The sequence below is a fragment of the Pan troglodytes genome, chromosome X, assembly GCF_028858775.2.
Source record: "Pan troglodytes isolate AG18354 chromosome X, NHGRI_mPanTro3-v2.0_pri, whole genome shotgun sequence".
Taxonomy (NCBI): Eukaryota; Metazoa; Chordata; class Mammalia; order Primates; family Hominidae; genus Pan; species Pan troglodytes.
Genome location: NC_072421.2, coordinates 25,158,588 through 25,179,903, shown reverse-complemented (window position 1 = coordinate 25,179,903; position 21,316 = coordinate 25,158,588). Strand labels below are relative to the sequence as shown.

Below are 21,316 nucleotides of genomic sequence, written 5' to 3'. Positions count from 1 at the left end.
CTTTTGGGAATAATCAAATAAATATGAAAAACAGAAATAGTTATCTTTAGTAGATACCATGACTAAACTTTTCCTATGTATTTAAAGATAGAAAGGGGGCATATATTATTAAAAAGTAATTGGTCTGGAGGCAGATAATAATTTTATTTTTTGTTATAAAGAGGTAGAAAATAAACATTATAGACAATGAGATGAATTAGGATGACCTGTAAATAGAATAAATATTTTATGATATAAGTTGATAACACAGGTTTTTAACTTCCTTTTTAAGTAATGCGTATGAAGCCTGTAAAAAATTATGTAAATGTTTTACCCATGTGTCTATTCCAATGTATCTTGAAAAATTTGATAATTCTAGAAAATATTCTAGTCACATTTCTAAGAAGCAGCAGTACCAGCCTATATAGCTTTGGTTTATTGAAGTGATTTTCAAGTAAATAGCTGGAAAAAAATGCTTACTCTTATCTACAAGAGAAAAGCCATTTTTAGGATTCAATATGAGTGTTAAGAATAGCTGAAAAAATGCTTACCCTTGACTACATGAAAAAGCCATTTTTTTAGAATTCACTATTTCTTTCCAATGCTCCTTTTGCTTTGAGTTCTTGGGCCTTATCCCTAAAGATCCATGTGTTTTTTGACAATAGTTGGGAGAAGAGGCAAAGTTGTTGGGCAAAAATTTGCATTATTCTCCACTCTACCATATTGAGTTTCTAACACTAGGCTTCACCTGTAACAGAAATGTGTGTAAGACAGGGAAAGACAGGAAGCTTTCATAGGTTCATGGTGCTTTGAATGGTCACTAACTGAGATTTCCATTTGGTTTGCCCTGAAGGCTAAATCGCCCTCCACCCCTTCCAATGCAACATATTAAGGTTTGGGTGGTGCCTTTCTTTTGTAAAGTGGAGTAAGCATGGCTTTGGACCCAGAGACTTTCTTGACCTAGTTAATATTAGGAAAGTGTACCACTGGAAGTTGAATCTGGACATTGATTCGTTTAAAACTACCTGTTCATGGATACCTTTTGAAAAGTCTATGTGGCTGGGTGTGGTGGCTCACGCCTGTAATCCCAGCACTTTGGGAGGCCGAGTGGGCGGATCATGAGGTGAGGAGTTCGGGACCAGCCTGACCAACATGGTGAAACCCCGTCTCTACTAAAAATACAAAAATTAGCCAAGCGTGGTGGCACACGCCTGTAATCCCAGCTACTTGGGAGGCTGAGGCAGGAGAATTGCTTGAACCCGGGAGGCGGAGGTTGCAGTGAGCCGAGATCACGCCACTGCACTCCAGCCTGGGTGACAGAGCGAGACTCCATCTCAAAAAAAAAAAAAAAAGAAAAGAAAAAGGAAAAGTCTTTGTGTGTCCATGAGGGTATATGTATCCTAGTTTAAGGAGACCTTTATCTTAGACTATCTTTCTGGAGAATGACAAACCAACCAACTTAATGGCAGACAATTCTATACTGAGGAAAGTTAGGGAGGTCTTCAAGAATAGGTGTCCTGTGTTGTTGGTTGAAAGGCTGGATCTTGATTACTGTATGTGTGATCAACATGTAAAATGCTTACAGTGAGTTAAATGGGCCTGCCATATTAACTAGGGTCCCCTTTCCATATGCAGGTAGATTTGCTGTAGGAGTTCCCTTGGGTGGAGCGAAGACTTCCCTCATGAAACCACTTTGGTCAGGGCAAGTATGGGGACAAGTATTTGGTAGAAATATTTGGTATTTGTCAGAAATCATTTATTAAAGGACCAGAAACTGTGATAACTGGAGGTACTATAGTCTATTTCTCAACCTTAGGCAGTAAAAGACACCACAATCGTCATGGTTTTGCCCTATGATTATAACACCAGCACTTTTTTTTTTTTTTTTTTTTTGAGATGGAGTCTCACTCTGTTGCCCAGGCTGGAATACAGTACCATGATCTTGGTTCACTGCAAGCTCCACCTCCTGGGTTCAAGTAATCCTCCCACCTAAGCCTCCCCAGTAACTGAGATTACAAGCATGCACCACCACACCTGGTTAATTTTTCTATTTTAAGTAGAGACAGGGTTTCACCATGTTGGCCAGGATGGTCTCGAACTCCTGACCTCAAGTGATCTGCCCGCCTCGGCCTTGCAAAGTGCTGGGATTACAGGCATGAGCCACCGCACCTGGCTGAATACCTGCACTTCTAATTTTTTAAGCATGTAGCCAGTAATAATTTGAAAATTCTTCTATGCAAGCTTACCTTGTTGGCATTATTTTAGTGAATTGAGACTCTCCACTTGTAAAGCTCTTTTTTCCTCCATTTTAATTTACAAGTTTGTGTCATTTAAAAACAGGCCAAGGAATTAAAATTTATACTAGTGTGTTTTTTTCCCTAAAAAAATTTTTAAAGAGTCAGCAAATAGCCACCTCTGCTTCTCAGGAGGGCAATAAAAATAACAACAGTAAACATACTACTACTACTATAGAAGACATAAAGATTACTCCACAAACTTGTGTTTATTTTATTATATTTTAATTGGAACTAAATATTCTTTAAGAGTCCCTTTTGCCTGACTGGTAGGAAATTCAGTCTCAGTCTTTTTTTTTTTTTTTTTTTTTTTGAGACAGGGTCTCACTCTCTCGCCCAGACTGAAGTGCAGTGGTGTGATCTCGGCTCACTGCAAACTCCGCCTCCCAGGCTCAAGCGATTCTCCTGCCTCAGCCTCCTGAGTAGCTGGAATTACAGGCGTGCACCACTAACGCCCGGCTAATTTTTATGTTTTTAGTAGAGATGGGGTTTCACCATGTTGGCCTGGCTGGTCTCGAATTCCTGACCTCAAATGATCCACCCACCTCGGTCTCCCAAAGTGCTGGGATTACAGGCATGAGCCACTGCGCCTGGCCTAGTCTCAGACTTTACTGGGCTCTCTTTACCTCCCCAGAGTCAAACAAGTGTCCACAATGTTTATAGAAACAGGAGCGGGGCCTCCAGTCTTCAACCCAGGGCTATTTTTGCACTGCCCTCACTGTCTGAGCCCAGATAATTACTAGAAGGGAGCAGATTCATTGCACCTATCACAGTTCAGTCACCTGCAGTCTGTTCCCAGGTAGAACTCCCATGCCTAGGGCCTCACATTCTCATCTCTCTTGAGGTCCTGCCACTGGCATCTGCTGCTTGTGGGATCCATAGACATTTGGCCCTTTCCCTGCAATTTGGAGAGATCTCCTCTCTCATTGTCTTCTTCTTTCCAGAATACCCCTCAAGTTGCTCTGGCTTCAGGAAAACAGCAGCCAGGAAGGCAGGCTGTCTACTAGCAACTTGAGCTCACAGCACCTACGAAGGAGTCTGTACCACGGGGCCCTCATACCTGCTTGGAGTAGGGGGCAGGGAAAAGACAGAACACAAAATCTGAAGGAATAGATCCATGAATGATCGTATTTTCCTACTACTATTCGTAAATGGCTAACATTATTCAGCATTACTCTCTGCTCATAAAGATGATCAAATTTAATTCTCAAAACTTCACCATGTTTTAAAGACCAGATAACTGAGGCTCAGAGAGTTTGAGTAACTTTTCCGGTAATAGCAGAGCTGGGATTAGAACCCGAGTCTGTTGGGCTCCCAAGCTCAATTCCTATGTTGTATTTTCTCTCCTGTGGGAGCACAGTGAGCTGCCAGCATAGGTTAGTTGCAGCATGAGTTCCCAGATAGCTCAATGAATTCATCCATGGAATACCGCTGCCCAGAGCTCTCCATCTGGTTGTCAGAGTGCATTTGCCAAGACTCAAGAACAACAGTGCTGCTTTGGGCGTAATTAATGTTTAGACAATAACTGGTCAGCATGTTCAGCTGCTTCTTGAGGTCACTCCTGGGATAGGAAAATAGGACCCTGTATTGGCATAAACAGGATGTTTGTTTTCTTTGTGCTCTATCAGTAGGCCATTATCTCGGTCATGTAGAAGTTATACCAAATTGCTCAGGTGCAGATTCAGAAAGGGGGAGGATGTGGCACGGCCTAGTTTTGTGCTGTTTAAAATAGAAAATGGATGAATCTGAAATCCATTTCTGCTCAATATGATTCTCAGGGTAGTATTTTAATAAGGTCCTAAAAGAACATTCAAAAAGTCTTAGATTACTTTTGAAATCATATTGCATGGCCCATAAAGAATTCCTGTTTATGGGGTCAAAAACTAATATAGTCAATAAATCAATACATAGTTATTATGGCCCTACTACCTGTCCCTCCTGCCCACCTTCCCCCCCACCTCTGGGCATAATGGGTGATTTAAAGACAGGCAGAGCTCTTGACTCAAGTTATTTATAATATGCTTCAGGGTTTTCAAATGTTGTCTTCATCAGAATCATCTCTGAAGCTTGTCAAAGACAGAGCTATCTGGGCCCCACTACAGACTCACTGAATCAAAATCTCAGGGAGTGAGCTGGGTTTCTTTATATGTGTTTATCAAGCTCCTTGGGTGATTCTGATACTCATCAGTTTTCAGGCCAGACATATGGTTGATGTTGTTTTGGTAATATAAACTTTTATAATAGAAAACATCTCAGGAAGTATGTATAGGAGATATAGAGGCATATATATATATGCATCTAGAAGCTCATTAGTCTCTCCTTTGCGTGTATGTCGTTGAAATGTTCCTGTAGGCCAGGCGCGGTGGCTCACGCCTGTAATCCCAGCACTTTGGGAGGCTGAGGCAGGTGGATCACTTGAAGTCAGGACTTCGAGACCAGCCTGGCCAACATGGCGAAACCCCATCTCTATTAAAAATACAAAAATTAGCCAGGTGTGGTGGCAGGTGCCTGTAATCCCAGCTACTTGGGAGGCTGAGGCAGGAGAATTGCTTGAACCTAGAAGGTGAAGGTTGCAGTGAGCTGAGATCGCACCATTGCACTCCAGCCTGGGCAACAGAGGGAGACTTTGTGTCCAAAAAAAAAAAAAAGAAAGGAAGAAAGAAAGAAAAGAAAAGAAAGAAAGAAAGAAAGAAAAGAAAGAAAGAGAAAGAGAAAGAAAGAAAGGGAAAGAAGGAAAGACAGAGAGAGAGAAAGAAAGAACGAAAGAAAGAAAGAAACCAAAGAAAGAACGAAAGAAATAAAGAAACCAAAGAAAGAAAGAAACAAAGAAAGAAAGAAAGAAAAGAAAAAGAAGGAACCTGTAGATAAATATACATCTATTATTGTAAATAATAATAAATATTTCTTGAGTATCTATATGTATCAGGCTTTGTTAATTCATTCAACAAATATTGTTAAAAGCCTACTAGGGGCCAGGTATGGTACATCAGAAAATGAAACAAAAGTCCCTGCCCTCGGGGAATTTATAGGGGAACACCAACAATAAAACTAAATAAGACAGCTACATGAGACAAGTGTCATGGAGAGAAGTAACGCAGCAGAGGATCACAATTCAGAAGAGGGTGGGTCTACTTGGGAGGCTGAGGCAGGAGAATCGCTTGAACCCGGGAGGCAGAGGTTGCAGTGAGCCAAGATCGTGCCATTGCACTCCAGCCTGGGCAACAAGAGCAAAACTCTGTCCAAAAAACACAAACAAAAAAAGAAGAGGGTAGGGGGAAAGACTTGAGGGAGAGGAGGAGGTGAGCTCTATGAGTATTTGGAGCACAACTATTCCAGGTTTGGAGAATAGTGCAAGGCCCGGACCTGAGAAGAAGCATTCAAGAAACTGCAAGGCCGGGGAGCTGGGAGACACTAGGAGACTGGTCAGGGAGGCAAGGAGTGGGCAGAGGCGTAGGTCTTGTCAGCCACTGGAGGACTTTGGTTTTACTCTGAATGAGACGGGAAGGGTTCTGAATTTGGGAATGACACAGACTGACAAGCTTCAACAGGCTCATTCTGGCCAATGAGAATAGGTTGTTGGGAGTGGGCAAGGCTGGAATCAGGAGATCAGTTAAGAGGCTACTGCAGTCATCCCTGGGAGAGATGATGAAGGGGTGGGGATGGGAGCAGTGGAGGTGCTGAGAAAAACATGGCTTCCGGGTGTGCTTTGAAGGCAGAGCCTGCAGTTTTCCTGATGGCTTGGGTGTGGATTATGTGAAGGGACTACAAAAGAAGGTTTTCCAAGGATGCTGAGTGTGACTGTTGGCTGTGCTTACTCTGTGGCCAGATTTGATTCTGGGTGTGGGCCATCATTCAGTTCCAAGACAATGATCATATTTTTGTTTTTAAAACACATCTTGTGAGATTAGGCAGTATTTGTCTTCCTGTGTCTGGCTTATTTCACTTAACAAAATAACCTCCAGATCCATCCATGTTGCCATAAATGACAGGATTTCATTCTTTTTCATAGCTAAATAGTATTTCTTTGTGTTTATGTACCACTTATATATGGAATCTAAAGAAGCTGATCTCATGGAAACAGAGAGTAGAACAGTGGTTACCAGAGGCTGGGGAAGGTAGGTGACGGGGGACAGGGAGAAGTTCATCAACGAGTACCAAGTTACAGTTAGGAGGAATAAGTTCTGGTGTTCTATTGCACATTAGGGTGACTATGGTTAACAATATTGTATATTTCAAAATAGCTATAAGACAGAATTTTGAATGTTCTTACCACAAAGAAATGATAAAGGTATGAGGTGATGGATATGCTAAATATCCTGATTAGATTATTATACAATGTATACATGCATGGAAACATCACCCTCTACCCCATAAATATGTTAATTATTATGCATCAATTAAAATTTTTAAATTAAACACATATTGTACACTTAACATTAGTGAATTTATTGGCTGGGCACAGTGCCTCATGCCTGTAATCCCAACACTTTGGGAGGCTGAGGCCGGTGGATCACTTGCAGTCAGGAGTTCGAGACCAGCCTGGCCAACATGGTGAAACCCCATCTCTACTAAAATACAAAAATTAGCTGGGTGTCATGGCACGCACCTGTAATCCCAGCTGCTAGGGAGGCTGAGGCAGGAGAATCACTTGAACCTGGGAGGTGGAGGTTGCAGTGAGCCAAGATCACGCCACTGAACTCCAGCCTGGGTGACAGAACAAGACTCTGTCGCAAAAAAAAATTAGTGAATTTATTATAAGTACATAATATTTTAAAGAAAAAAAAATTTCATTGCAAAGAGCAGTCAGGGTAGTTCTGACTGGCCACCACAAGGCTCTCACTGGGATCTTGGTAAACAGGGACTGTACCCACAATGATATTTCTTCCTGACACATAGGAGATCTTAGGAAAGCTGCCTTGGCCAACCAAAAGATAGGATAGTGAATAGTATTTATTGTTCAGTTTGTTTAAAAGCACTTTTTTTCTAAGTTCTCAAAACATCTTTTCTAAGGCTGATAGTGGAAGATATCCCCATTTGAGGGTTCAGGAACCTGAGATCTAGAAAATATAAGAGATGTGGAGGCCGGGTGTGATGGCTCACGCCTGTAATCCCAGCACTTTGGGAGCCTGAGGTGGGTGGATCACAAGGTCAGGAGATCGAGACCATACTGGTTAACACGGTGAAAACCCATCTCTACTAAAAGTACAAAAAAATTAGCCTGGGTGGTGGCAGGCGCCTGTACTCCCAGCTACTCAGGAGGCTGAGGCAGGAGAATGGTGTGAACCCGGGAGGCGAAGCTTGCAGTGAGCTGAGATGGAGCCACTGCACTCCAGCCTGGGCGACAGAGCGAGACTCTGTCTCAAAAAAAAAAAAAAAAAAAGAGAGAGATGTGAAAGGATGAACTCTACTAGATCAAACCTTTGATTTTATGACTTTCTTCTCTTGATTGAGTGACCCGATGTGTAGTGACTGGCCCTCAATCCAGGGAACAGAAGTATATGTATTTGTGTGTGTGTCTGTCTGTCTGTCTCACACTTGGTTTACAAGGTACAATAATCTAGTAAAATAATTGGAACTGATTGTTCAAACCATTCAAACCTCCTGTAAATCAGGCCTCTTGGTTCCTCTCCTTCTCTCCCTCCTGTGTCTGTTCATTTGGTCATTTTATTTCTGAATGGTAATTTTCACTGAGGGGTGGGATAGGAAAATAAAAAGATATGAAAGTCACATTAGGTAGTGTAGAGAATAATTTTAATAGAAGCCACAGTGGAGAATGCAGATGTAATTAGCATTAAAATGAAATTCTGAATTGTCGGTGGATTTTAGCTTACTTTGCTCTCCAAATCCTTTGTTCCCTTTAAAAACTGAGTACAATTATGACAAGCACCTAGCGAGGCTGTGCTTCTTTTGTCCTGCTGAAGAAGCCTTGTCTGAACCAGGGTGGCTGTGAGCAGGTCCTGGGCCGAGTAATGGCATTTAATGCATTTGCCTGTTTTAGTTTGCAGTGATGATCTCACCCACAAATTCAAAGGTTTCACTGTGATGAATGAAGCCGAGAGATACGAAGCTCTCAGACACTGTCGCTACGTAGACGAAGTTATCAGAGATGCTCCCTGGACACTCACGCCAGAGTTTCTGGAAAAACACAAGGTACTTCTCATTCTCCCACATTCTCTAAGTAGCAAGATTAGGGAGTCTGGTTCTGCAGCCAAGACTACGGAAAGCCCAAAGTCTCTCTTAATTTCTAAAAGAGGTAACTTCAGGAACTGTCATGTGGAACTGCTTGATGTGGCACCTTTCTTCCGCCCAAGCCCAAGGACTGGTATCCTCTCACTTCTTTGAGTATGGGCCCTGGAGCTAAACCGCCCAGGTCCAAATCCTGCCTCTATCTCTTCCTAGTTGTGGGACCTTGAACAAGATATCTAACCACACTGTACTCGCTTACCTCAACTGTAAAATGGGATGATGTTGGTATCTTCCTTGTGGACGTGTTTTGAAGATCTAAGAGGTAATCTTAGTTAAGCAGTTAGAACACTGGCTGGCCCATAGCAAGAGCTCCAAAAATGTCATTGTCACCACCATCACCACCGTCATTATTGTTGCTTATCGATTCACAGGCATTCTTTTTCATGGGACAAATGAACACACATCTTATCCAGAAAGTCACAGGTCAGCCTTTAAAGAAAGAACTTTATATCTATGATTTTGTGACCCTGAGAATCCTACTGACATAAGATTTTTATTAGTTGGAAACATGAGAGATTCTTTTGATCTGCATCAAATTATGTGCTTTGTATCTCCCTACCAGCCCCACATTAGGAGCTATTCTTTCCTTTTATAAGCAGTACAAAAAAAATAAGATTAAGCTGTTCTAAGAATTTTCTTTTCTATTTTTAAAGCCACGATGCAGAAGAGAATAGAGAACACTGATAAATGTGCATGAGTAATAGCTGAAGAGACAATTTCCCAGTGAGAATAAAAAGAAAAAGGAAAAACTACAATATGATTTACTTCCAGTAATCACTACCACATTTTTACTAAGCATCTATTGTATATTCAACATGTGCTAGGCATTATGGGGGATACTTATAATGATAATGATGGCTGTAATTTATTGAGTATTTACCATGTGCCCGGCACTGTGCTAAGGGCTTTGTCATTATATGAATTGAATTCAATCTCACAGCTACCCTGAGAAGTTGTTATTATACATTGGAGAGGAAAAGGAACTAAGTTTGAGTACTAAGAATAGAATTAATAATAATAATAATAATAATAAACATTTATTGAGGATATACTCCGTACTAATTGTTTTTCAGCATTTTTACATAATTATGTCATTTAATCCAGTGATTCTCAACTGGGGTGAGTTTGCCCTGAGGAACATTTGGCAATGTCTTGAGACATTTGGGGTTGTCACAGCTAGAGGGGTGCTACCGGCTTCTAGTGGGTAAAAGCTAAGCATGTGCCAATGCACAGGACAACTCCCGACACCAAAGAATTCTCCAGTCCCGAATGTCACTAGTACTGAGCTTGAGAAATCCTGATTGAATCTTTCCCCCAACTTATGAGTTATATAGCCAGCAAGTAGTGGGGCAGGGAATCATACTACTCTAAACTATCTCTAAACTACCTCTCAAGTATTTAACTACTGCTACTCTAAATTACCTCTCAAGGTAGAGTGAAACCCCATTATAAAGGGCTTGTTATACAGGGCTTTAAAATCTAGGCAAGGAGTGTTTGCTTGATGTTGCAGGAAACAGGAATAAAGATGAGCAGGCATGAGGATGACCAGAAAAAAACAAAAACAAAAACAAAAAAACCTGTTTAAGGAGGATACCCCATGTGACAGCAGGATGGCTTGGAGAGGAGGGGGCCTACAGTGAGGAAGGCCAGATACAAGTTGGTGTCAGTAATCTGGGTGACCAGGTCCTGGATTTGGTGTAGTTGCAATGGAGAGAAAATGATGGGCACACACCTACATATGCATGTGTGCACACAAACACACACACGCACACATCCCAGCAGAACCTAGGGTGAGTGAAATAAGTAGAGAAAAGAGGCTTACTCCAAGGTTTGGGTCTCCCCAAGACCCAAAATAAATAAAATAAAAGTGCCATTGGAAGGGGTCACTCGTTTTCAGGAAGATGAATTAAATTCAGGACAGGATGATTTAAAGTGACAGCAAGATGTGGTAAAAGAGAGGGATGCAGTGGGAATTAAACCCACCTGGCCTGGTGCCCTGGCAGCCCACTAAACCTGGCCTGGTGCCCCAGCGGCCCACTCCAGTCTTTAAGCCTTGGGTAAATCTAACAAATTTTCTAGTTTCAGCACCTTATGTCCCAACTGAAGTAGTAACATGTGGCCTGCCCACCTCACAAGGTGGTTATGAGGATCGAATGAGGAAAGAGACAAATTCCTTTTCACAGTATAAAATGTGACCTAAGTGTGAGTGCCCATTGCCATCAATGGGACAGGAAATGAAGATTTGGGTTCCTCATCATAGGAGGGATGATAAAAATTCAAAGAATTAATGAGTTCTCTCAAGGAGAAACTTTAGATGCAGAAGGGCAGAAGGCCAAGAAATCCTACTCTCTGGGGTAGGACAAGAAAGAGGGACCAGCAAAGGAGAGAAACCAAAACATTTATTCTTCTAGTTCCCATTATCTCATAGAAATGAAAATAGTTGGAAATACATTTCAGCCAAGGATTCAGGTCTCCACTATAAATGTAACATACAACTGCCTTATTTTGAAAAGGCATTATGAAGTCACCATTCCCCCCTTCAAATCTGCAGACATGCACATCCATCCCAGTGGTGACATCACTCTTCTCTCTCTTCAACAGATTGACTTTGTGGCTCATGATGACATTCCGTATTCCTCTGCTGGCTCTGATGATGTTTACAAGCACATAAAGGAAGCAGGTGAGGCATTCCCCTGTGCTCACCTGTCAACCACATCACAGTAATCAGGTGTAATAAGAGACATCTGCCCTGGGACATCTGCAGTGTATACAAACAGGGAGTTACAACTTTAGATGTCCCCCAAGCGGCTTCTACAAGCCACTGTTAGCATGTGCTAAGGCTCAGTTATGGCACAGATACCATTTAGGTATTTATATAGGAATGAACCTGAGCACCAAAGTGCTCAACTTCAGGTCTAAGGCTTAATTTCCGGGCTCATCAGATGAAAAGTGCAGGACCCCATTACTTAAATGGCAGCCATTTTCCTCATTCATAATTAAGTCTTCACAATGAGATTATTGGATACTCCCAAGAAATTTCCTTCCAGAAGAAGGTAGATAACTGGCTAGTTAATAATCTGGACTCCTTCTGTCCAAAGTTAGTCCTGCCATATTTCTAGTGTCATCTTGTCACATGTTAGTAATATTATCAGGTACCACATGTGGAGGCAAAAAAAAAAATGGGTAAATGTTTTAATGGCTTGGCTTATTTTCTGCTATTTTACTATCTACCATGCATCTCATCTATAGGCACTGTAGGTACACCCATGCATACCTTCCTACATACATTAAACCATAATCTGGCAGGTGCAGATACTATAGTGAGTTACCATATGCATAGGGATTTCAAGAAGTCTAGTGCTCCCTGCTTATACTAGAGCCATTGTTGACATGTGCCATCAGAGCCATCTTCCCCACTCCTGGGGACCAATGAGACTCCACTCAGCTTGCTCCCACCATTTCCCACTCAGCCCGCTGCCACTACAGCCTTTTCTTGGTACTCATGGACCTTCAGATTCTTGAGGTAGGATGGGCTCCTAAGGGTCACTGACCCAGGCTCCTATCTCCTTCTCGGCATCATTGCCAGCTCCTGGCAGAACTGATGCTTTTACATTCCCTGTGATGGAGAACTCCCTGCCTTGTGAGGCAGCCCGTTCCATCTTGAATGGTTTTGGCTGTCATTGTTTAATATATGAATCCCCTGAGTGCATCTATAAGCCAGGAATTGTATGAGAGAAAATGAATAAGACATAGACCTCACCCTTGAGAGAGAGCAGAGACAGACATAAATAATTACCCAAAATATAACCAGCCTGTGGCAGAGTATATACAATACAGCAGGCCAGGGCAGCATGTTCGAAGGTGGGACTGTATGAAGCACAGCGTATCTGGAGAAAATAAACATGTTAATGTAGTGTAGGGTGTGTGGAGGTGGGAGGCAGAGATGGAGACTGGCAGGACAAGCTGGTTGAGGCTTGCTTCCATATGAAGTTACATGGAACCAAATCCTGTTCTGAGGCAGGGGAGTGCCGTGATCAGGTCTTTTGTGTGGGAAGGAGCAACTGGGGGGCCATAAGTGGTTTCCATAACTAAACTTAACTAGGAAACCCCATTTCCACAGCTGACAGAAAAAAAAAATACACTTGACATGTGAAATCATTCAGACTCTTCTAGGTTTGTACTTAGACTGTGTAGAGTAAACTTTTTGCCTTTTTCTCCTGAGGTGATCTAAGTTTCTGGAGCACTCTGGCCTGGCATGGGATGGGGATCTTTAGTTGTGAGGTCTCAAGACCTGCTCAGCCATCAGCCCCACTTACCAGACCCCTGTGGCAGCCTCTGAGACTCTGTCATCTCCCCACTTTGGCCTGAGACTGTCACCTCCCCACTTTGGCCTGTCCTGGCCACAGCATCTGCCGCAGGATTCCCTTCCCTGTGCTATAGGTGTGCTGCCCAGCAGTCATGCTGATCTTAAATCTTGGCTTCCTTCCATATTCCTCTAGAGAGTCCCCAGGAAACTTAAAAACTGTCCTCCATAATCTACTAGAGGGCAAGGGAAACCAGGCAATGTCAGTAAGCCATGTCAGGCCCTGTCTGACCTGCCCGCCATGTTGGCCTCTGTAAAACTATTTCTTTCCAAAATTCCTGGCCATAAACAAGGTGCCAGTGGCCCTGCACTGAGCTTTCTAAAGGGGTGTCTTCCCTGCCCCTGCCCCTGGTATTTGAACCTGAGTCAGAGCAAGGGACAGACCGCACTCCTGTTCTCTCATTTCTGCTGTCCGCCTCCCGATCCCTCTCTGCACTCCTCCCCTCAACTCCCAGAGGTGCTTTTCTTCTTCCTGGAGAGCAGAAAACTGCCCCTTAATTAATTTCATGCCTTCCCAGGGTTAATATACACTCCAGGGCTTATAGTCAAACATTCTGTACCCTGAGTCTACTCAGCCTCTGGTTCTTAATAGTTCAAAAGACACTTCTGGGATTTATAATACCCTTTTTATACTCCTCAAAGCTTGGCTCTTCCTAGTGGAATTCTTGCCTTTCTTAACTCTTCTTTTTAAATGAGCCTTAAAAAGAGCCTGTTTTAGAAGTTGAAGGCTGAACACGGCCTCCTGTACTCTCAGCTTCATCTGCCTCCCCCTGAAGTCATCGAGGTCTCAGTGTCCATGGGAACAGGGCCTCAGGACAGACATGATCCCTAGAAATGAAAACAACATTGGATACTAGTTTGAAAAATTATTGTTACATAAAATGTATGTATTCTCCCTGATGGCATTTTTGTTGGTTCACACTGCTTGTGGGCCAGCCTGGGAAGCTCCATGCCATCCCCTGCAGGGCTGGTGGTGGGGACTGTACCATCCTCTTAGGAAGGACTTCCTGAGAAGTCAAGAGCATTGGATAATGGGAGGCCTGGCATTCTCAAGTCTCAATCTTGTTTGTGAGGAGTTCCAAGGAAGGAAACCTCATACACTTCAGACTTGGAAGTCTGCTCTGGAACTGGAGAAGAAACTGGCAGATGCCTCAGTTACATCAAGATGGGTTACAGCATGGCATGATTAATATTTATTTATTTACTTACTTTACTTACTTAATTTATGAGACAAGTTCTCACTCTTTCACCCAGGCTGGAGTATGGGTGAAAGAGTATGATCATAGCTCACTGCAACCTCGACCTCCTGGGCTCAGGCGATCCTCCCACCTCAGCCTCTCAAGTAGCTGGGACTACAGGCACACACCACCATGCCCAGCTAATTTTAAACTTTTTTGTAGAGTTTCCCTATGTTGCCCAGACTGGTCTCAAACTCCTGGGCTCAAGTGATCCTCCCACCTCGGCCTCCCAAAGTGCTGGGATTATAGCTATGAGCCACCATGCCTGGCCTGATAAATACCCTTTAAAGTCATTGTAAGATCTGAACTATGAGCCAGCTGCTCCTTTCCTAAAATTGCCATAAGGATTTGTTATAGACCAGTGCTTATGAAACTTAGATATGCCTCAGATCATCTGTGGAATCTTGTGAAAATTCAGATTCAGATTCAGTAGGTCTGGTGGGGCCAGAGATTCCCATTTCTAGTGAGCTCTCAGGTTGTTAGATGCTGTAGGTCCATAGGCCTCACTTACAGTAGCAAAAATCTGGACCAGGCATTCTCATCCAGCTGAGTTATCCCCAGGGTTTCTTGAATCAGTGTTTCCTGGGGGCAGTAGTTCCTTGGCTACCTTATAGTGTATAGGAATAAGCATTTGGTGGCAGTTTTCTTTCTGGGTGAGTGGCTGTCAGTGAGCTAAGAATATGTTGCTTTCCTGATTTGGGGAATAAAATGTCAAGTTCCAGTTGTTTAGGTGTAGGAACAAGTCCAACATTTTTCTAACTCTAGCAATCCAGCATCCCTATTGTTGCATAAGAAAGTGACTCCTAAAGTTAGTGACTTAAAAGAGCCTCTTGATTTCACTCATGATTTTGTGGGGCAGGATTTTAGCAGAGGCTTGGCTGGGTAGTTCTTGCTTGGGGTCTCTCAAACAGTTGTAATCAGATGTTGGTGGGGGCTGTGGTCATCTGAAGGCTCGACTGGGCTGGGGCTCCCAGGTGGTACACTTACGTGGCTGGCCTTGGATGCTGGCTATGATCACGGCGCTCAGTTGCAGTTGCCACTGGGGCATACAGGTGGCCTCTTCATGTTGCTTGGGCTTCTCACAGCATGGCAGCTGAAAGGTAATATCTAGAGAGAAAGCAATCTTGACAGAAGCCACAAGGCTTCTTCTGACTTAGTCGTGGAAGTCACACAGAGTTACTTTTGCCACATTCATTTGGTACAAGCAAGTCACTGAGGCCAGCCCAGATTCCAGGGGAAGGGAATTGGGCCATCTTTAATCCACCACAATGCCCTTTCCAAATTGAATAGTCAGGTAGCATTTTACTTGCCCTAGTAGCACAGGCTAAGACTCGATGTAACTTTTCCTATGTGCAAGGACCCTTCCTTGTGCTCCATCAGATCTGCTCTGCTGATTCCTTAGCAGGAGGGAGAATCACAGTAATGATCTATTTGGGACCCAGGTAGAGAAGGCCAGAATTCATCATGGGAGAAAGATGCTCAGAAATGGCCTCAGCATCCATATTTGGCTTTCATACTCAAATCATGGCTTATTTTGAAAGTCAAAAGTCTCTTTAAATGAAACCAGGGATATCAAGGGCATGACTTAAGCTTTACAACACTCTGCTCTGCTTGTCAGAACTATGTGTCAAAATCCTCTAGCAAAGCTGGATGAAAAGATGGAGCTTAAATTAAATAGACTGTAAGGTCCACATTACTCATCACCATTCTAATATTGCCTACTACTGTTGAAAGTTTCCTTCATTAACATGTGCTTTGCTGCTTCTTAAAATAGCTCCATAACCAAATGCCGCAATTCTGAAAAGCATGATAAAAAAGGTTCTCTGATCATGCTCATTACCGAATATTTTTAGCAGAGCAATAATTAGGATTTGAAGGAAGCCGGGTATCTCATTATGTCAACAGAGGACTTGGCTTCTTTCAGAGACCTACCTCCCAACCAGCCAAAGCAAATCTCTCCCTAAGCCAAATCTACTTTCAGTTACTCAAACACAGAGACTTCACCTTCTGGCTTCAAAGAAAGGGTAAGCTCATGGCATCAATGTCTTACATGACTTGCTAAAATCCATTAGTCACTAGAGAATCGTCTTATTATTTCAGCAGGAGGGGTGTGGGTAAAATATCTGCCTGCTGAAAGATGGGATGGATTTCTCACCAGAATGTTCCCCACTGTTCCCACAAAGGTGGGGATGTCGTCTGAGGGTTCCCCCACCCACCAGAGCCTCCTGCACAGCTGGGTCAATTTGGGTGCTATTTATGTTCGTGTGTTTAGATGGTTACATCTTCTGCCTTCCATTTGGTTTTCTGTGTTGGATTCTTCCCTCCTAGAAAGTGATAAAAGAAGTGTTTGGCCTAGTGGCAAACCCCAACTGTCCTCTGACCATGGAACATAAGAAACTGGATGTTTTGTCTCCAACATCAGCAGTGCCACTCTGCTACTGACACTATAAATGTGCAAATGACATCAAAAGAAAGCTCCAAAGAGACACCCTCATTGGGGCTGCAAGATGGAAACATTCAGAGAGAACTGGGTTTGGAAGGGCACTTAGAGATCAGTATTCATCTAGTCATTCATTCAAGAAATATTCCTATGGTGCCTGTTTGTCACCCAGTGCTGAGAATGTAGAAGAGGACGAGAAAGGCGTGATCCCTTCCCTAGTGTAGCTTATAGTCAACAAGACAGTTGTTGAACAAGTTATTTTATAAAGATCTTGCTGTATTTGGAGGGAAGGGGAGTGGTCCATGGGAAGGAACAACACACCAGAAGACCTAGTCTGAGGGTTGAGATATTTGCTTGAGGAAGTGACACTAAAGCTGAAGCCCAGTGGATGCCCAGGAATTAACCAGGTAAAGATTGTGTCTGTGGCAGAGTGAGGGGAGGGGAACCAACCCTTTCAGGACACTGAAGAAACCCAGCATGGCTGGGCTGAGGCAGGGTCAGCCTACTGCACAGCTCCACAGAATACAACAGCAGTCCCCCCCTGCAGTTGTATAGCAGGGGGACCTTGGTTTAGGGAGTGAAAGGGAGAGGGTCTGAGATAAAATTGGAGAGAAGCACAGGGAAGAGACATGCAAGCTACTGCACAGCCAAGTTAAGGATTTGACTCTGAATCCAGAGAAGAGCAGAAAGCCAGTGGAGGGTTTTGAGCAGACCTCTGACTTGCATTTATTAAGAATGCTCTGTAGAACTTGCTCTCTGGGTTGAGGCAGACAAAAATGACATTGCTGGAGACTGGTTTTGAGGTTCTTGCTGTGATCTTTGACCAAGATGGTGTTGAATTGGTTTAGGATGGAGGAAAGTGAGTGAATTAGGGAAACGTTTAAGAAGTAGATTGGGAACTTGGTTGGATGTGGGAAGTGAGAGAGAAAGAAATGGCACAGATGAGTCCCAAGTCATCATGTCCAATCACCTTTTTCTCAGCTGAGGAGACTACAGTTAAGTAACTTGCCTTCAGAGGGTTTGAGTGACTTGCCCACGTCTACAAACCAAGAACCCAGTGCCCTTGTCCCCAGGCTTTGTCCATCATACTGTCCCATGCCTGATGCCTCTGACTGAGTTGCTGTAATGATATGGGATAGAAAGATCTCAGTTGCCAACAACATGTCATTTCAGTTCACAACAGAAGTGTAAGCATAAACCTGATTCTTGCCTTTGTTAATATTTGTGACCTCTTTATAGCTCTATATCTGTTGATATACCCACATTTATCTTTGAAGACTTTAAGGAACTTCTATTAGAACTTGGCATCCTCTGTGCTTGTTTATTTTTACTCAGCCCCACATATTCTAGATGAAAGGGCCTTTGAGTGGTGAAAGTACCATGTACAGTAGACTGTTCTTAGGAAGATAAATCATCTAACCATCCCTACAGGCATGCCTTTAGATCAGAGACGACACAAATAGTACACTTTTTCTTCTTTTCCTTTAGTATAATGTGAGCAGACTTCCTTGCAGATGAAGCAGAGTTGCTGTGATCTAATTCATTGACTCAGTTGTTAGTCTTCATTTACTTTCTCACTCAATTTGCATTTATTGAGCACCTTCCATGTGCTAGACACATGGGCTGAGGTGGGTGCTGGGGATGCAAAGACAGTTAAGGCACTATCAGTGCTTTCAAAATGTTCATTTTCTACATGGAGACAAATATTTAATTTTTTTTGTTTGTTTGAGACAAGGTCAGGCTGGAGTGCAGTGGCGCAGTCACTGCTCACAGCAGCCTTGATCTTGGACTCAAGTGATCCTCTCACTTTAGTCTCCGAAGTAGCTGGGACCACAGGCGTGCACCACCACACCCAGCTAACTTTTGTATTTTTTGTAAAGACAGGGTTTTGCCATGTTGCCCAGGCTGGTCTCGAACTCCTGGACTCAAATGGTCTGCCTGCCTCAGCCTTCGAAAGTACTGGGATTATAGGCATGAGCCACCATGGCTGGCCCAATATTTTTGTTAATGCAAGATAAGTTAGGTTCTGAATGTTGTGGATTCTGCCTGATGATGTCAGAAAAGACTTCCCAGAGGCATAACCTTGAAGCTGGACTTTGCAGGATGAGGAAGAGCTTGGCAGTTAATATGAGCAGGGAGGGGGTATCCAGGGCAGAAAGGAAAGGCTCAGCATGGATAAACAGCAGGGGCCAGGCAAGTACATGGTATGTCCTGGAAACAGGTCTGGGATGATGAACATGTAGCATTTAAGGTAGAGAGGAATTCCACGGAACTGAGGCTGGAAGAGTCACTTGGGGCCAGACGTAAAGTCTTCATTGGCATACCCAGGAGCTCCAACTTTGTCCTGTAAAGGGGGACCATTAAAGGAGATGGGTCAACTGAGGTGATCTTAATTTTTCCTCTATCCGCTCTTTTCTACTTGAACAGGGATGTTCGTTCCAACGCAGAGAACAGAAGGCATCTCAACATCGGACATCATTACCAGAATTGTTCGTGACTATGATGTTTATGCCCGACGTAACCTCCAGAGAGGGTATACAGCCAAGGAACTGAATGTCAGCTTTATAAATGTAAGCATGCCACCTCAAACCCTCTGAAGACCACCATGCCACACCACCACCACCAGTGCTGCTGTTTATTGAGCACTTACTAAGTGCTATGCAGTGTTCTCCCTCTCTCTCTCTCTCTTTTTTTTTTTTTTTGTAGAGATGGGGTCTCACTATGTATAATATTTTAAGTTTGATTTAACTTGTTTTTTTTTTTTTGAGACAGGGTCTCACTATGTTGTCCAGACTGGTCTTGAACTCCTGGGCTCAAGTGATCCTCCTGCCCCAGCCTCCTGAGTAGCTGGGATTACAGGCATTTGCCACCATGCCTGTGCAGTGTCCTTAACGCTTTGTATTTATTTTCTCATTTAACCCACACAATAACCCATGATGTATTATTATCCCCATTTTACAGATGACAAAACCAGTATCTACAGGGGTAACATAAATTAACCAAAGAACACAGGTAGTGAGCTTCACATTTTATAAAGGTGCTTCCTTGCTTCCCTCCTCTTACCCCAAACTCTCTCTTTAGAGTTTTTAGACTTGATTGAAGGGTTTCTGGGAGATCTGCCCCTTGTAAAAGGCAAGAGTTATCTTCTGCTGAAAGGAAAGGGAGGAGGGAAGAGGCAATGAAAGCTAAACCCAGAGAAACTTTTTTATTCTAACGTTTTAAAATTTTCATTTGATTAAGGCCTTACAGATGCTCATTAGAAACCTTAATGGCCATTTTTCATTGTCCAAAGAAATTACAGCTGCTTAAATAAAGCCTAAAGTCTTTGGCTTCCTTTTGTAGTTCTACCATATTGTTCCCACAGGACTGCTGTTAGTTTAATAATAGAGCAACTGTTAAAACAATATTTAAGTTCTGGCATATATGTGCAGAACATGCAGGTTTGTTACATAGGTATACACGTGCCATGGTGGTTTGCTGCACCCATCAACCCGTCATCTACATTAGGTATTTCTCCTAATGCTATCCCTCCCCTAGCCCCCCACCCCCTGACAGGCCCTGGTGTGTGATGTTCCCCTCCCTATGTCCATGTGTTCTCATTGTTCAGCTCCCACTTATGAGTGAGAACACGCGGTGTTTGGTTTTCTGTTCCTGTGTTAGTTTGCTGAGAATGATGGTTTCCAGCTTCATCCACGTCCCTGCAAAGGACATGAACTCATCCTTTTTTATGTATGCATAGTATTCCATGGTGTATATGTGCCACATTTTCTTTATCCAGTCTATCATTGATGGGCGTTTGGGTTGGTTCCAAGTCTTCGCTATTGTGAATAGTGCTGCAACAAACATACATGTGCATGTGTCTTTATAGTAGACAAAGAACATTAACAGTGACTTAGATTCCCTCAGGATGCCATTTTTATATAATAATAATAATAAAAACAATCTTTAAAATAAGCAAAACAAGCTGTTAAAAAGCGAAGAGGGCAGCCCAGTTGCTGGAGATGATGTTAGTGATTCTGAGCAACTGTATTTGCCTGGGCTGTGAGGTGCCGATATCTTTGATTAAAATAAGAACCCTCTGTACATACAGAATTCTAACCCCCCAAAATAGACGCTGTATTTTCAAAGGATGATTCATCTTCAAAGCTAGATACTTAAAATTACATGCAGCTATAATTATCCAATAGCTCACACAATTGATCATTGGTACCTTCAAAATAGGAGGGGCTCATTAATTGTGAATCGTTGATCATGAGTTGTCCTCACAAGGCAGGGAGTGTTGAGAGTCTAGGCTCTGTAACTTCATATAAGCCGGGCAACAAAATGTCAGGAAATGTCGGAAAATGTCGGGTTTGAGTGGCACCGGAACAAGTGGCTGAACATAATTCAGTCAAAGTGATTATTTAGTATCTGATAGAGAATAAAGCCCTGGTTATTTCAATAAATTAAACTGTCTGTTCTTTCAAATTGAATTCGGTCAACCATCCAAGCATGTCAAGCCATTTTCAAAAGTTATTGCTCACTCTCTTTAAACGGCGTTTAGATAAGCCACTTAGCTCAAGGAACCGTGCAGGCAGTTCGGATGCACTCGCTGCCTTCCTGTGACGACAAACCTGGCTGCAGTTCAGAGATGAAATCTAATGTGTTGCATGGGCGTGTAGACAAATCACGGAACCTCAGAGGTGACAGGGACCTGATGCCAGTCAGTCACCCAGTCCAAGTCCCTCAATTTAGAGATGAGGAACGCTGAGCCCAG

General features: G+C 43.0%; 1 protein-coding gene across 4 annotated transcripts in view; it reads left to right on the top strand.

The window, feature by feature from the left end:
- PCYT1B (phosphate cytidylyltransferase 1B, choline) overlaps positions 1-21,316 on the top strand; it is a 114,745-nt gene that overhangs the window by 74,323 nt on the left and 19,106 nt on the right. For 3 of the 4 annotated variants that reach the window (XM_520980.7, XM_016943245.2, XM_016943244.3), the window contains exons 4-6: positions 8,272-8,423; positions 11,121-11,199; positions 18,988-19,130. In XM_520980.7, coding sequence (XP_520980.3) covers positions 8,272-8,423; positions 11,121-11,199; positions 18,988-19,130 — 374 coding nt within the window. The remainder of the gene's footprint in view (positions 1-8,271; positions 8,424-11,120; positions 11,200-18,987; positions 19,131-21,316) is intronic. The other variant, XM_054677124.1, reaches the window with a different exon arrangement.